This window comes from Chroicocephalus ridibundus, chromosome 1 (genome assembly GCF_963924245.1).
Source record: "Chroicocephalus ridibundus chromosome 1, bChrRid1.1, whole genome shotgun sequence".
Classification (NCBI taxonomy): domain Eukaryota; kingdom Metazoa; phylum Chordata; class Aves; order Charadriiformes; family Laridae; genus Chroicocephalus; species Chroicocephalus ridibundus.
Window position 1 is genome coordinate 9,739,742 of NC_086284.1, and position 15,690 is coordinate 9,755,431.

The 15,690-nt window shown below is 60.8% G+C and overlaps 1 protein-coding gene across 1 annotated transcript in view; it reads right to left on the reverse strand.

Moving 5' to 3' along the window:
• Positions 1-7,991, reverse strand: part of PDE2A (phosphodiesterase 2A) — a 74,930-nt gene extending 66,939 nt beyond the window's left edge. The window contains exon 1 of the mRNA XM_063328006.1: positions 7,510-7,991. Within this exon, the coding sequence (XP_063184076.1) occupies positions 7,510-7,577 (68 nt within the window). The 5' untranslated portion in view covers positions 7,578-7,991. The remainder of the gene's footprint in view (positions 1-7,509) is intronic.
• Positions 7,992-15,690: the final 7,699 nt, after the last annotated feature.

The window sequence follows — 15,690 nt, forward strand, 5'->3', positions numbered from 1 at the left end:
CTAACCCTTAACCTTAGCAATAATCCTAACCCTAAATGTTAACCTTAGCCCTAACCCTAACCCTTAATTTTAGCAATAATCCCAACCCCAAACCTTAAACCCAGCCCTAACCTTAACCCTGACCTTAGCCTTAACCCCAAACCTTAACCAAAGCCCTAACCCTAAATTATCCCTAATCCCTAACCCTAACTCTAACCCTTAAACTTAGCCTTAAATCTAACCCTAAATCTTAACCTTAGCCCCAATCCTAATGCTAAATGTTAACCTTAGTCCTAACCCTAGCCCAAACACTAACCCGAAATCTTAACCGTAGCCCTAATCCTAACCCTAATCCTAATCCTAAACCTTAACCTTAGCACTAATCCTAAACCTGACCCTAAACCTTAACCTCAGCCCTAACACTAACCCTAAACCTTAACCTTAGCAACAAACCTAACCCTAATCCTAACCCTAAACCTTAACTTTAGTAATAATCCTAACCCTAAATGTTAACCTTAGCCCTAACCCCCAACCCCAACCCCAAACCTTAAACCCAGCCCTAACCTTAGCCCGAACTTTAGCCCTAACCCTAAACCTTAACCAAAGCCCTAACCCTAAATTATCCCTAAACCCAAACCCTGACCCTAATCCTAACCCTGACCCTGACCCTGACCCTAACCCTGACCCTGACCCCAGCCCCAAACCCACCTCCCCTGCACCAGCCCCGCAGCCCCACACCCCATTTTCCCCCCTGACCAGAACCCTGGGGGGCTGCAGAAGGACCTGGCGAGGGTTGGGGGGGGGGGGTCCCCGTGTCCCGCAGCTCCCCCAGACCATCGCGCCCGGGGACCAAAGAACCTCCCAGCCCCTCCTGAGCTGTGGGTCGCATCGCCGGCATCCGGCACCCACGGGCAGCGGGAGCTGGGGGATTTCTTTGCCTCGAGGAGCTGATAATAAAACAATTAGGGGATGTAGCATCCCCCGGCTCGAGCCGGGAGATTAACGCCTTCGCTGGTCCCGACACCTCTCCCTGTTGCTGGAGCCGCCTTGATTTCTTATTGAAAGGCTCCGTGGCTTCCACCCGCTTTTCCCAGGTGGGAAGGATGCGGCCACCGGCCTGGCTGTGCTCACACTAGTACAAAAAAATATGGGAAAAGGCCCCATTTTTTTTTTGTAGAGCAAGGAAAAATACATCAGGACCCACGGCTTGCGTCCTTCCAGCCGGGCTCCAGCTGAGTACGGGCTCAAGGACGGGGCTGTGGACCCATCCTGGCTGCGGGATGAAGGATAGGGAGCAGTTATCCCAGCGTGGAGGATAAATCCCAGGCTGCCACCTCCTGCCCAGCCCTACGGAGGTGCCAGGTCCCCACGGAGGGGAGCAGAAGCTCCGGATGGGGATGGTGTACGGGCAGCCGCTGCCTTCATCCCCAGACACCATCCCCATCACCGTGCCATCCTCGCCAGGCCGATCGATCCCATCGCCCGTGCCACCGAAGCCAAGCTGGGTGCCAGCGAGGGCTCGCGTCCCCGGCTCCATCTCCCTGTATTCCCATGTCGGAGCGGGTTCCGGCAGCCCTGACTGTCCCTTGCCTCGCCGCAGGCAGGGTTTTGCCGCAACGGGGGGAGGTTTGGGGTCAGCCCTGGAGGGGTTTGCGGCATCTTCACCCCATAGAAACCTCGAACCGTGGTGGGACGGGGACGGGTCCCCCTCCAGACCAGCCACCTCTGCCCGCCGCGAGCAGCAGCTCAGGGGAAGAGGGAAGCAGGGCGGGGGGTGGAATAAAAGCCCTCCACCAGCCTTATCCTTTCAAATGCTCTTTATAAATAGCTCCTGGGTGTCTTCTGAGTCACCCAGCTGAAACGTGCAAGCTCAGAAGGAAGCGGGAAGGGGTTGGGAAGCGATTCCAAGGCCGGGAAGGCTCTTTCTGGCGGAGTCATCCCTTCTGCCACGGGGTGGCCGTTGGCTTTTTCCCCTCCTGGGGTGCGATGATTCCCCCCCCCACCCCCGCCGGCATCCGGCGAGGAGAGAGATTTGGGGGGATGCTGAAACACGCCGCGAGGAGGCCAAGCCCTGAACCCAGCTCCCCCCCCCACCCCGCTCCTCACCCCGGCCAACAAAAATTCGATTTTAATATTTTCCTGGGGAAAACACACCCATCCCGACTCATTTCTCTTTTTTTTCCTCTGTGATTTACTATACAAAAGGCAAAGCGACAAAGACCTGGGAGGCTTGAACCCACCCGAAATGCTCCCCGCGAGCTCTCGAGTCACCTTTTCCCCCCTGCCCTCCCCCCCCCCCCCCCCCCAGCTGGCGTTGTGGGATGGGTTTTGCGGGGGCAGGCGCAGGATTTGGGGACGGGAGGAGGATTTGGGGCTGGGAGCAGGATGTGGGGCTGCGGGTGCCAAATAACCAGCCCCCCCCCCCGCCCCGGAGCCCATTTCTGAGCGAGTCCCTCCCTCCGGGATGTCACGCGGGTGACAAGGTTTGGGGATGCCACGGCATCGTGGACCACCATCCACCGGGAACGACAGACCCAGCACCAACCAGAGACCCCCCGCAACCCAGCCTAAACCCCTCCCCCCCAGTCATCAAATCTTGGGGTTTTCACCCATTTCTGTGAAGCAGGGGGGTGGGTGAGCTGCCAGGCTGCCCGTTGCCTGCGCTCTGCCTGCTCTCCATCAACAAACCCCCCCCCCCCCGCCCCTGGCTCTCTCTGCCGTGGGGATGGAGCCACGGCAGCAGACAAAGCATCTCCATCCTCCCCCCGCCCCCGGTGCTTCCCCCCCCACACCCTCCTTGCTTCCAGCCAGGCCCATCCATTAAGGAGAACAGCTCAGCCCTTTGCAGGAAAAAAAAAAAAAAAAAAAAAAAAAAGCTGGACAAGCAGAAAGTCCCAGGCAGCTCCGGGCCCTTGCCTGCGTGTTTCTGGCTCCAGCCCAGCGTGGCTCTCGGCAAAACCACGTGGGAACCGGGAAAAAGACAAAAGAGAAAGCGGGGATCGGGGATCGGAGGAGAAGGGGAGGCAGGAGGGATTCCCAGATCCATCGCCGTTCCCCCCCTGGGAATCCTGTATCCCCCATGGAGGAGCTGTCGGAGAACTCGGATGGATGCTCATCCTCCCAGAGCCCATGGAGCAGCGTGTGCGTCTCCCACCCCTCCCCGCCCCCCCGGGGAGCTCGGCTGGAGCGGGGCTCGCTCAGGGCAGCCCCTCGCTGGCAGAGCCGTCGGTGGTGCCAGCCTGGGCCGCGGCCAGCCCCGCGGTGTGCCAGCATTGCCCGGCCGGCCCCATCGCCTGCATCCGCGCCAGCAGCTGGCCGGCAGCCGGCAAGCACCGGAGGTTCATTCCCCGACACTTGAAAACCTCTGGCTTGCTCCCAAGCCGAGGGTGCTCAGCGGGGTGCCCCGGGGTGGGGGAATGTAGGGGAAGCTCCTGGCTGGTGTCCCCCCCGCAACCTAAGGGAGCTCCCCAAGCGCGGAGAGGTGCAGGGTGCCGGGAATCATGGAATCACGGAATGGTTTGGCTTAGAAGGGACCTTAAACCTCATCCAGTGCAACCCCGTATCCTGGGCAGGGACACCTCCCACCAGACCAGGTTGCTCCAAGCCCTGTCTGGCCTTGAAGACCTCCAGGGCCGGAGCATCCACAGCTTCTCGCAGGCAGGAGCTTCCCCTCCATCCTCTCCGCAAGCCGCTTCCAAGCTCCAGGGCTTGGTGCCCGCGGGGGTGGGTGATGCTGAAGTGCCCCAGACACCTCCCAGCTGACGTGGTGGCACTGGGCTGACAGAAAAGCAAGGCCACAAACAGCCTGAGGCTTCGGAAAAGCCTGGAGAACATCCCAGGCAGCCGCTCGCAGATCCCGAGATCCGCAGCAATGGGAGACCAGGCTGCCCTCACCCCACTGGACCTGGGAAGTGGGTGCCCAGCAGTGCTGGAGTCAGCATTTTCCATGGAAATTTAAACGTACAACCCAGGGACTGGCAATAACCACGGGGCAGAGGGTCGGGGCATCCTGCCCTCGGCTTTGCGGGTGCTCGGAGACCTCCAGAAAGCAGCCGAAACGCTTCGCCAGGCAGCTTGTGCCCTCCACGTCCCAGCCGGCGTCACTCCCCGGGTACCTGCAGGGCTAATGCCACCGGAGCGAGCCACAGAATCCTCGAATGGTTCGGATTGGGAGGGACCTTAAAGGTCATCTGGTCCCAAATCCCATGGATGCCACGTCTCTGCTCCAGGAGAGAAGCAGGGAGGAACAGCGAGGTGGGAAGGGACTGGGGTTTCCCTCTGGTGCGTGCCCAGGCCACACAGAGAGCAGCAGGTAGGGACATCACGAATGTCACCTCGTGCCATCAGCCCCTGCAGCTGCTCCCCTGGGCACCCCCCAGGCCGGGACCCCAGAGGAAGCGGCTCCCAGGTGGGTGCATCAGGGAGGTAACACAGGGATGGGGCATCACGCGTCACCCTTGCATGAGCCTTGATGGGGACACTTCGCCTGGGTCCCGGCATTGACCTGGGGACACAGTCCAGGTCCTGCCATTGACCTGGGGACACATCATCCAGGTCCTGGCATTTTGCTGGGGACACACCAATCAGGTCATGGCATTGATCTGGGGACACATCTTCAAGGTCACGGCATTGACCTGGGACACAGTCCAGATCCTGGCATTGACCTGGGGACACATCATCTGAGTCCTGGCATTGACCTGGGGACTCACCATCCGGGTCGTGGCATTTAGGTGGGGACACACAGTCCAGGTCCTGGCATTGACATGGGGACACACCATCCAAGCCATGGCATTGACCTGGGACACACAGTCCAGGTCCTGGCACTGACCTGGGGACACACAATCCGGGTCCTGGCATTGACCTGGGGACACACCATCTGAGTCCTGGCATTGACTTGGGGACGCACCATCCAGGTCCTGCCATTGACCTGGGACACATCATCCAGGTCCTGACACGGACTTTGGGACACATCATCCAGGTCCTGGCACTGGCCTGGGGACACATGGTCCAGGTCCTGGCACTGACCTGGCACAACCAGCAGAGACTAACGCGCTCCTGCAAAGATGCACAAGAACCATCTTTGTCCCCTGGTGGGACACCGGCTCCTTCCCCCCTGCCGGTGCCCGCGGCACAGGAGGACGGAGCCCCTCGCCCCAGCTGTGACCGCGGTCCCTCCTCCAACGCACGCCTGGCACCGACCCCATCATCGCCCCAGCGCCGAGCGCGGTGACACTGGGCCACTTCACACGTCTGCTCCTGCCTGGCGGCTGCCAGGAGCCGAGCGGGGAGAGCCGGGTGAGCTGCTGCTCCCCGAAACAAGCCCTGACCTCTCCCCAGCCTCCGCTCAGCTGGCTCCTTCCCCGCGGGGATGCTCAAAGCATCCTCTCCTCCTCCGCGTTTTCCACCCGAAGAGCTCAGCCGCTTCTCCCTCTGCCTGGGATGCTGTGAGAGCAGCAGCTCCGGGCATCCCTGGCATCCCACTCGCCGCTAACCGGGTCAGCAGCCGCCCGCCTGGGAATGCGCTTCCCACCGGGGGGAAAAAAGGAGGAAAATGGGTTAAAACGTGACCTGGATAACGCCAAATGGCACTTGACTGGCTGCCACCCAACACTCCCTGGTGATAAATTGACCGCGCAGGTGGGAGACCCGGCCCACCAATGGGTCTCGGCCCCGTGCAGCTCTCGGGAAGCTTTTCCACCTCGTTATATCCCCCCGGGAACAGGGATAAACATCTAGGAAGGACAGAAGGTTATATCCTGGGTAAAAAGGAGGAAGCATCTCGGCTCCCCATTCCTGCTTCTCCTGCCCTGGGCAGCTCGGGGGGCACAGCCGGTGCAGCTGCGCTAAGTTTCTATAGCATCCACCTTCCTTAAAAAGCCATTAAAGAGCAGCTGCAAGTCAGCAGAGGCATTCCAGCCGGAGGAAACATGGGGATAGTGTGGCATTTCAAGACCTTTGTGTGTTTTGCTTCAAGAAAAAGGACACGGGCACGTGTTCCGGCGGCAGCATGAAAGGATCTCCGCAGGGAACAAAGCCTGCACAGCGCCAGGGAGGGAGCCAGGAGAGCTGGCGGGGTGGGGGGGGAAGGATGCTGCCCGCAGAGGGGATCGGACCCAGCACCCACGGCAGCGCGTGGGGGGATCAGCAGCTCTCGGTGCCTCTGGAAGGTGGGTCTAAGCCCCACATCGCACGTAGGCTGGAGAGACGCTGGCGGCTATTTTCTCTAAGAAGGAGACAAACTTCTCCTCCGGAGGTCACCTCACGAGGGTGCGAGAACCTGGCGATGCCAGAGGGAAACATGTGGGGCCGGGGCAGGAGCGGGCGATACCTTCCTTCGCGCCTCGGTAGCCTTGTCATCACCTAAAGCACCCGCTCCAGGCCACCCGAGGCTGCTCCCGGGCGCATCCCCATGCGGCGAGGTGGCCCCTGGGACCGGTGGTCGTGGCACAGGCTGCCGAGCCAGGCGGTTCGGCCGGTGCCTGAGCACGTGGAGCTGGCACTGCCAGACAAAGGAATCCAAGCACTGAGCTGCCTTCCTCCTCGTCCCCCGACACCCGCAATCCCTTCCCCGCTGGATCAGCTCACGCCTCTGGCAATGTGGGGTCCCATCCCAGCAATTGCCCAGGGTGGGGAAGGGGCTGGGAGCACCCAAGATCTCCCGATACCCGGGCGGCGGAGCACCCACGTACGGCAAATCGCCTGTGCCACACACAGCCTGTGCACAGCAGCTGCGGAGCCTCGTGAGTGCTACACACACGCGCGCGCAGAGCCGGGGGTCTCCGCCATCCCCAGCCGAGCCCGTGGGCGATGGGAATTCAGGCACCGCATGTTTCCCGGGAGCCAGCTCAGCCCCCTCTTCCCACGTGGGCTCTCTGGAGCATCACCCTTCACCGCTTCCAGGGAGGCACTGTCATCCCTCAGCAAGGTCACCCCTCGCTCACACGCAAAGCCCCTTGTGCCTGCGCCGCAGAATCAGATCCCCGTGACCCCCGGAGCCCCTTCCCCACCTCGCTTCCGGCAAATGGCGCAGCGATGCCGGGACCCCCAGACCTGTTGCGGGGGTGGGAGTGCGGGGGGGTGGCTTCTCTTGACCTGCGTGGAGCCACCGAAACCACGATTTGGAGGCCTGACCTGCATTTCACAAAGTCACCCGTGCCTCCCCCCGGCAAACCGCTGGGCCGGGAGCCTTCCGCCCCCGCAGGAAGCTGCCACGGGGCAAGGGTGGCTCGGGAAATGGAGAGATGCTCTTCACACCAGCCCTCCGGCACAGAGCCTTTTGGTCGGCCGCCAGTGATGACCTGCTCTGGGCTAACACAGGTGGCGAGTGGGGAAACAGAGGTGGTGGGGGGGTTGCAGCCGCTTGTCATTCCCCCGCCACCTCCTCCCTGCCAGCTGTCAGGTAGGAGGAACTTTTTCCTGCCTCCCCTCGCCCCAATATCTCCCTGACCCCTTCACCCAGCATCACCCCCCGAGCATCCCACCCTCTCGGCGCGGTCCCCCCATCCCCGGTGCCGGCGGGAGGGGACTCACAGGTCAGACGCGGCCGCCTGGTACGGCTGGCTCCGGCAGAGGATGGAGTGTCCGCAGCCCTGGCCCATGGCTCCGCATGCTTCGGCAGCCCTGCCAGGCGGGCGCCGGGGGGTCGGCGAGGGCTGCCGGCGGGTTGCGGGCAGCCAGGAGCCGCCGCTGCCCCCGCTTCTCGGTGCTGGCTGGAAGCGGAGCCTCCCGCCGCGCTCGGCGAGGGTGTCTCCAGCCCGCTGCTGTCACCGAGCCCGATGCAGAGCGCCGAGGCGTGCGGGAGGGGAGGGCGGAGGAGGGAGCGGGGGGGGACACGCTGATTGACGGCGCCGCTGCGGCTCCACGGGGCTGGGCGGGGGCCGAGCCGCTCCCGCGGAAGCGCTGAAGGGGTCCGCACCTGCCGCCCGCCGCCGCCCGCCGCGGGCCGCGCCCGGTCTCGCCCGCCGCGCCGCGCCGCGCCGAGGGGCCGCCGCCTTTGTCTAGTGATGCTCAGGCTGGCCCGGCCCACCCCGTGCTCCCACAAGCGCCTTCCTTCCCCCGGGGCGCCGGGCAGCATCGAGCGATATAGAGCAGCACTGGCCCACAGGCAAGTCCCTGCCCCAGGGATGCTGGGCAGCAGTGGCCCAAAGGTCCCTGCCCGTGGGATACTGGGCAGCACCAGACCCACAAGCAGGTTCCTTCACCAGGGACACCAGGTGGTATCGAGCGATATAAAGCAGCACTGGCCCACAGGAAAGTCCTTACCCCAGGGATGCTGGGCAGCACTGGTCCCACAGGTCCCTGCCCCACAAGCAGGTTCCTTCCCCAGGGACACTAGGCAGCATCAAGCAATATCATGCAGCATGCTGTCACCTCCCAAATTAGCACAGCTTCCCTCTTCCCGAGCACCCAGCCCTTTGCGTGTGTGCAGCACCGAGCACCGCTGGCGCTTGTCTTGGCTGGGGTGGAGGAGCCGCTGCACTGTCCCTTCGGGCTTGCAGGACATCAGGTGGGTTTGTCCCCCTAAAGCCACACTGGGATCTCCTGCCCTGGGCCTCCCTGGGCTGGGGGGTGTCAGGGTGAGCTGTCACCAGGGTGGGATGGTGGCAGAGAGTGGCCAGAGAAGGGCACAAGTTGCTGCAGTGCCAGCCCTGGGGTTAGTCTCCAGTTACAGCAGAAGACCCAGGGCCCTGGAGCTGCTCTCCCAGGAGGGACCCTGGGGAAGGACGGCCATCCTGTGCTGAATCAGGGTCAGAGAAGGCTCTGCCAACCAGGAAACCCCCTATCTCTTGGCACGAGAGGAGGGTGCAAAGCAGGAGCGAGAGCAGCCTGGACTTTTAAAGATATGTAAGCACTTCAGGTCCTTCCAACACAAGCACCAGAGACATCAGACGAAGCTAACAGGAACCAGGTCCTGAACAAAGAGCGGGAGGAGGTCATCCCGCAGGTGAAGGTGAGGAGCAGAACTTTTTGCCCCGGGATGTGGTGGATGCCGCAAGTTCACATGGCTTAAGGTCAGCGTTTTCATGTACACAATGACACTGCCTGGAGTACTGCGTCCAGCTCTGGAGTCCTCAGCACAGGAGAGACACGGAGCTGCTGGAGCGGGGCCAGAGGAGGCCCTGGAGATGCTGGGAGGGCTGGAGCCCCTCTGCTGGGAGGACGGGCTGAGAGAGTTGGGGGGGTTCAGCCCGGAGAAGAGAAGGCTCCGGGGAGACCTTGGAGCCCCTTCCAGTCCCTCAAGGGGCTCCAGGAAAGCTGGGGAGGGACTCTGGATGAGGGAGGGGAGCCATGGGACGAGGGGGAAGGGGTTTCCACTGCAAGAGGTGAGATTGGGCTGAGATCTCGGGCAGAAATTCTTGGCTGTGAGGGCGGTGAGCCCCTGGCCCAGGTTGCCCAGAGAAGCTGTGGCTGCCCCATCCCTGGAGGGGTTCAAGGCCAGGTTGGCCAGGGCTTGGAGCAAGCTGGGCTGGTGGGAGGTGTCCCTGCCCAGGGCAGGGGGTGGCACTGGGTGGGATTTCAAGGTCCCTTCCCACCCAAACCATTCTGTGATTCAGTGATTCTATGATTGATACCAACGCTAAGTGCAACCATATGGTGACAACGTGCTCAACCTGCCCTTTTCCCCCAGGATCCAGGGGGGCTTTCCCCACTGGGATTTCCTTCCAGTAGAGGGGCTACAGCCCACCCAGCATCTCCGTGGCCTCCTCTGGCCCCGCTCCAACATCTCCATGTCTCTCCTGTGCTGAGGACTCCTGAGCTGGACACAGGACTCAAATGCGTCCAGACTTTCCACCTTTCCCAGTCTCTGGGCTCCGGCGGAGGTGTGGATGGCACAGGAGGACCGGCGCTACCTTGCTTTCTGCTGTTGCTTCTTGCAGACTTTCTAGAGCCCAAGACCTCAGGCTGACCTCGAGTCCACGGTGCAGGGGATGTGCCCGGGGACCCACAGGGGTGCCATGGGGCTGAACCAGTCCCTACGCCCTGCAGCAGCTGTGATGTGCGTGGGGAGCAAGGCGGGTGCTGCGTATGAGCCACGTGAACCCCCGTGTGATGGAACCACCTTTCCACATCATCGCGGCATGAAGACATCTACGGGGAGTCCCCTCTTTCCCAGAAAACACTGGTTCCTGTGATTGTTTTTCCCAGCCTCTCATATTCCCAAGAGGCATTTTTGCCTGGCAGCAGTCCCCAGCATGAAGCAGCTGAGAAGATCAGAGCAGATCTTGGAATCCTCTCCACAGGGAAGCAGTGGACTCCCCAACATTGGCCGCTTTTAAGATCTGGCTGGACAGAGCGCTGGGCCGTCTTGTCTAGACCATGCTCGTGCTAAGAAAGGTTGGACCAGGTGATCCTTGAGGTCCCTTCCCACCTGGGATTCTGTGACCCAGGTCCAAGACCCACCAGAAGGAACCATCCATCCCCAGATGCGAGGCAAGGGCCACCACATCTGCATATTCCCAGCATCCAGCCTGCTCTCAACCCCCTGTGGGTCCTTCTGTCATGCCTGGCTCTCTCCCCTATCCAAATGTTCAAAAGAGGTGTTTTTTTCTCTGCTCCACGTCCATCTGTACTATTTTCTCCTCAAGAGAAAACCCAGCCCCGTATCCAAGCAGCTTCTGAGAGTCCTTCTGCCAATGGCAGTGCGGGCGCTCGGGCTGTCACTGGCAGATGCAGTTCCTCCTTTCAGCGTGCGCAGCCCCGGGAGTTTCACAAATGCTGAGAAATTTAAACAGCCTGATGGAACGCTTCCGCTGCTTCTGAATTATTTTGATGCATTTCATTAAAAGTGCTCAGTTTTGTGTTGGGTTTGGTTTTGTTTTGTTTTTTTCCCAGATAAATCCCTGCTTGCTCTTCCTTGGCAGCACCCAGGAGGGCTGGAGTGGCGCCTTGAGGACTCGGGGGATTTCTGACTTGGTTTCATGAGCAACCAACGCCTACAGGATCCCACCCAGGGTGAGGGACATCGCAGAGATGTCAAGTGGTTGTCACCTCTGAGTGGATGCCATGAAAATGAACAGCTGGTTTGGAGATGCCAAAGGCAGAGGAACCTGAAGCACCAAGCTTTGGCTTTCATGCTGTATCTTGAGGAGGTTCCTCAGCAGGTTGCTCCACCAGCCTCAGGCAAAGAGATCTCTCCCTCTGCTGCAGCTCCCCATCATCATGATGGAGACACCCAGCCGTCTCCGGCACCACCTCTGCGCCCATCAAAGCTTCTCTTCCTCCTAATGCTGCACTTTGTGGGCAGCCACTTCTCCACCAAAGCAGCTGGTCTCTACCTGCTCCCTTCAGATTGTGCTGGTCCACCACCCACCAACCCGCGCTGCCCCAAGAACCTGCCGTTTGAGGAAGGCAAGGGTTTCTACAACAACCCCCTTGGTGTGTGCAGGCATCCCTGGGTTCCTGCCCTCCTAGAGGAAACACGAAGTGCCACAGGCATAAGGAGTCCAGGCGCTGGGTGGGCATTGCTGGTGGGCATCGCTGGGTGGAGATTACTGGTGGACAACACTGGGTGAGCATCGCTGGGTGGGCATTACTGGTGGACAACACTGGGTGAGCATCATTGGGTGGACATCGCTGGTGGGCATCGTTGGTGAGCATCACTGGAGGACATCACTGGGTGGACATTGCTAGGTGGGCGTCCTTGGTGGGCATCACTGGAGGACATCACTGGGTGGACATTGCTGGGTGGGTGTCCCTGGAGGGCACTTCACTGGGTGGACATCACTGGTGGGCATCACTGGCTAGGCATCGTTGGGTGAGGATCGCTGGTGGACATCGCTGGTGGGCACCTCTGGTGAGCATTGATGCATGGACATCGCTGGTGAACATCACTGGGTGGGCATCACTGGGTAGACATCACTGGTGGGCATCGCTGGGTGACCCCTCAAACACACGGCGAGCAGGAGGGCTGTGCCTGTGAGATGTGGTGCGGGGACTGGCTGTGGTGGCCTGTCCCCTCCCATGCCCATGATGCCCCTGGTACAGTGGTGTTGCTGCAGGGCAGGGATTTCAGATCTCTGGTCCAACCTTCTGCTCAAAGGTGGGTCAGGCCAGGGCTTCATCTGATCCAGCTCCAAGGATGGAGGCCACATGACCTCTTTGGGCCACCTCTTCCACTGCTCAAGCACGGAAATGTTCCTCTGTACACTGGTGTGAACAACCGTGCTGGCTGTGGACACCCACCTGAGCTGCTCTGTGGGTTGCTCACAGCCCACGTTAGGACCCCGTCATTTGGAACACAGCACCCTCCAAGCCCTCCAACACCCAAGGAGCCCTCCAAGCCCTTCAACAACCTCCTCCAGTGCCGAGGCCACCTCCAACTCCTTCACATGCTGCCCTGCACCCACCCAGGTCCTGTGGGGCTCAGACCCCCATGGAGCTGGTGCTGAGCCTGGCTGATGGAGCCCCATGGGGTGGGCACCCCAAGGGTAGACCCAGATGTTAGACCTGGTGGAGGAGCAAGGCCCTGGTGATGGCCAGCAAGATCTACCAAGAAACCTTCTCCAGGTGCAACCAAAGGGTGCACCTTACCCTGAGGAGGAAGAGGGTCCCGGAAGGGTCCGACACGGCTTTTCCTACAAATCCCTCCTGTTTCTCCGCACGATTCTGCGTTAGATGCAGCAAACACCCTTTTGACAAGCATTCATGGTGATCCCCGCTCTCGGCGCTGACAGGAGCCGAGTATCTTTATTTATTGTCAGGAAGACGAAGCGCTGCCGGCGTTTCAAAGGCATCGTTCCGGTTACGTGCCCTCATACCAATATTGGCGGCGTGAATACGAAACAAGCCTTGCTTTTGACTTCCGCGGAGCCTCCTTAGCTACAGGATTGAATATTTTGTGAGCTCTGAATAGCCGCGCATTGTCCTCGAGCGCTCATTGTGCAGGATACCAATTCCACCGCTAATGTAGATGTATTTGCTGATACAAAGCAATTTGCTCGGCAGATACTTTCCCGACAAAAGGGCTCGGCGTCGCTGCCGCCCCGCGCTCGGAGCTGCGGGCTTCCAGGGAGCAATTTGCTCCCTTGCTGTGCAAGCAAGAGTTGCTTCCTCCAGAGATACCCCGGCAGCTCAACCCAGCAGCCGGGGATAATCCCAGCGACCGAGCCACGCTCCGCTTTCCTGATTCCGGGATTTCCTTACGGCTGACTCTCAAGCATCCCACTGCATGCATCCAGAATAGAATCAGGGCATGGTTTGGGTGGGAAGGCACCTTAAAGGCCACCCAGTGCCACCCCCTGCCCTGGGCAGGGACACCTCCCACCAGCCCAGCTTGCTCCAAGCCCCGTCCAACCTGGCCTTGAACCCCTCCAGGGATGGGGCAGCCACAGCTTCTCTGGGCAACCTGGGCCAGGGGCTCACCGCCCTCACAGCCAAGAATTTCTGCCCGAGATCTCAGCTCAATCTCCCCTCTTGCAGTGGAAACCCCTTCCCCCTCGTCCCATGGCTCCCCTCCCTCATCCAGAGTCCCTGCCCAGCTTTCCTGGAGCCCCTTGAGGGACTGGAAGGGGCTCCAAGGTCTCCATGGAGCCTTCTCTTCTCCCAGCCTGTGGCTGGGACCGGGGGGTGCCCTCACCTGGGTGTAGGACCCTGCACTTGGGCTGGTTGAACCCCATGAGGTTCATGTGGTCCCACCTCTCCAGGTCCCTCTGGATGGCATCCCAGCCCTCAGGCGTGTCACTGCACCGCTCGGCTTGGTGTCACCCACAACCTCGCTGAGGGCGCCCTCGCTCCCACTGTCCCTGTCATTGACACCCCGATGGTGTCAGGGCATCTGCTGGGGGTGCAGGGGGTGCTGGGGACAAGGGACAGTCCCCACGGGCAGGACACCAGCGCACAGGGCTTGGCACCGGCTCATTTTGCATCCCTGGCATTGGCCCCTGCGCCGAAATCCATCCTCCCTGCAAGCTTCCAGCGCGCTCCGGTGAGCCTGGGGACAAACCCCCCCAGCCCCCAGCACATCCCCCAACATCCTCTTTTCCATGTCCTGAGCCCCAGCCCGGGCGAGCAGGAGGAATTTGGGGAAGCCCCAGGGCTTTTTTCACGCCCGGCGTGGCCCAGCCCTACGGGACGTGCCCAGTCTTCCCAGTATTCCCACCAAAAGAAGCACCGGTCCTGTCGCACCTGTAGAAACCTCTGCGAGAAATTTCAATTTCAACCAGTCGAGGGTTTTGGGTTTTCCCCCCCCAAACCCCCGCTCTGATTTTTTCCACCGTTTTCCCCAGCACGGTCTCGAAAACCCGAGGAGTCTTTCAGGGAGGCAAGAAAAACGGCGCAATGGCGAAAAGCTTTTCCATTTTCATTGACGTTTATCCTGGGAACAGCAAAAGAACAGAAAACAACACCCAGAGGAACCCGGAGCCTTGGTTTTTTTATCGCAAGGTCGGTACAAGCTGTTCTCAGGGAAAAAAAAAAAGAAAAAAAAAAAAAGGAAAAAAAAAAAAGAAAAAAAATCCTCAATGATCGGGAAAATGATTTCCCACATCCACAGGTACAACAGCTCTGCCGTGGCGTGGGCAGAGCAGGGAAAATCCACCCCACCCCACCCCCCCGGTATTTTTGGGTAGAGATGGGGGTCCTGGGGAGCTGTTTGGAGGTTGTTCTGGGGGCTGGGGGGGGTGCAGCACCCCGGTCCCCGCGGTGGGATGTTCTCCCGCCCCATCCCATGCCGGAGCCGGTTGCTTTCCCCAAAAACAAGTTGGAGCAAAGAGGGGGGTGGGGGTGGGGGTGTGCTTGGGGGGGTCTCGGCACCCCCTGCCCCATCGGCAGGGGGCAGCTGGAGGTGGGGGGGTGGGATGGGGGGAGCGGCTGATGAGAAGATGCTCCGAGCAGATTAGGGGAGGGAAATGAAAGGTGGGGTAGGGAGGGAGACGTCGGGGATGGTGGGAGGATCACAGAATCGTGGAGTCGTGGAATGGTTTGGGTTGAAGGGACCTTCAAAGGCCACCCAGTCCCCCCCCGCCCCCCGCTGCCCTGGGCAGCGACACCTCCCACCAGCCCAGGTTGCTCCAAGCCCCCTCCAACCTGGCCTGGAATGGTGGGGGGGTTCCGATGGGTGTCCCGGTCACGGCCAGCAGCCCGTTCCCCTCCCAACACCCCCTGGCAAACCCCCCACCATTATTTTATATGGTTTTGCCCAATTTTTGCTGGCGTTCCGTTCCCCAGAGGAGAAATGGGAGCAGATGGCCGCGCTCCCTTGACCACCCAGGACTGCCATGGCGGTGGCCACCGCCTGCCCCGGGCCAGCTCCCGGTTGTTGCCGCTGGCCGGGATGGGGCTGTGGGGCTGGGTTGTGGCCTGGGGGCTGCCCCCGGCCGCGGGGACGGGGTCCAGCCGGGGATGGGGGACCCAAATGCCCAGGAAGGGGCTTGGGTGGCCTCAAGGGGACATAGAGCTTCCCTGGGTGTGGGGAAGGGATTGGAGAGGGAAGGGGAAGGGGAAGGGGAAGGGGAAGGGGAAGGGAAAGAAGGGGAAAGAAGGGGAAAGAGGGGAAGGGGAGAGATGGGAAAGGGAAAGGGAAAGGGAAAGGAAAGGGAAAGGGAAAGGGAAAGGGAAAGGGAAAGGGAAAGGGAAAGGGAAAGGGAAAGGGAAAGGGAAAGGGGAAGGGGAAGGGAAGGGAAAGGGGAAGGGGAAGGGGAAGGGGAAAGAAGGGGAAAGAAAGGGGAAAGAAAAGGAAAGAAAGGGGAAAGAAGGGGAAAGAAGGGGAAGGCG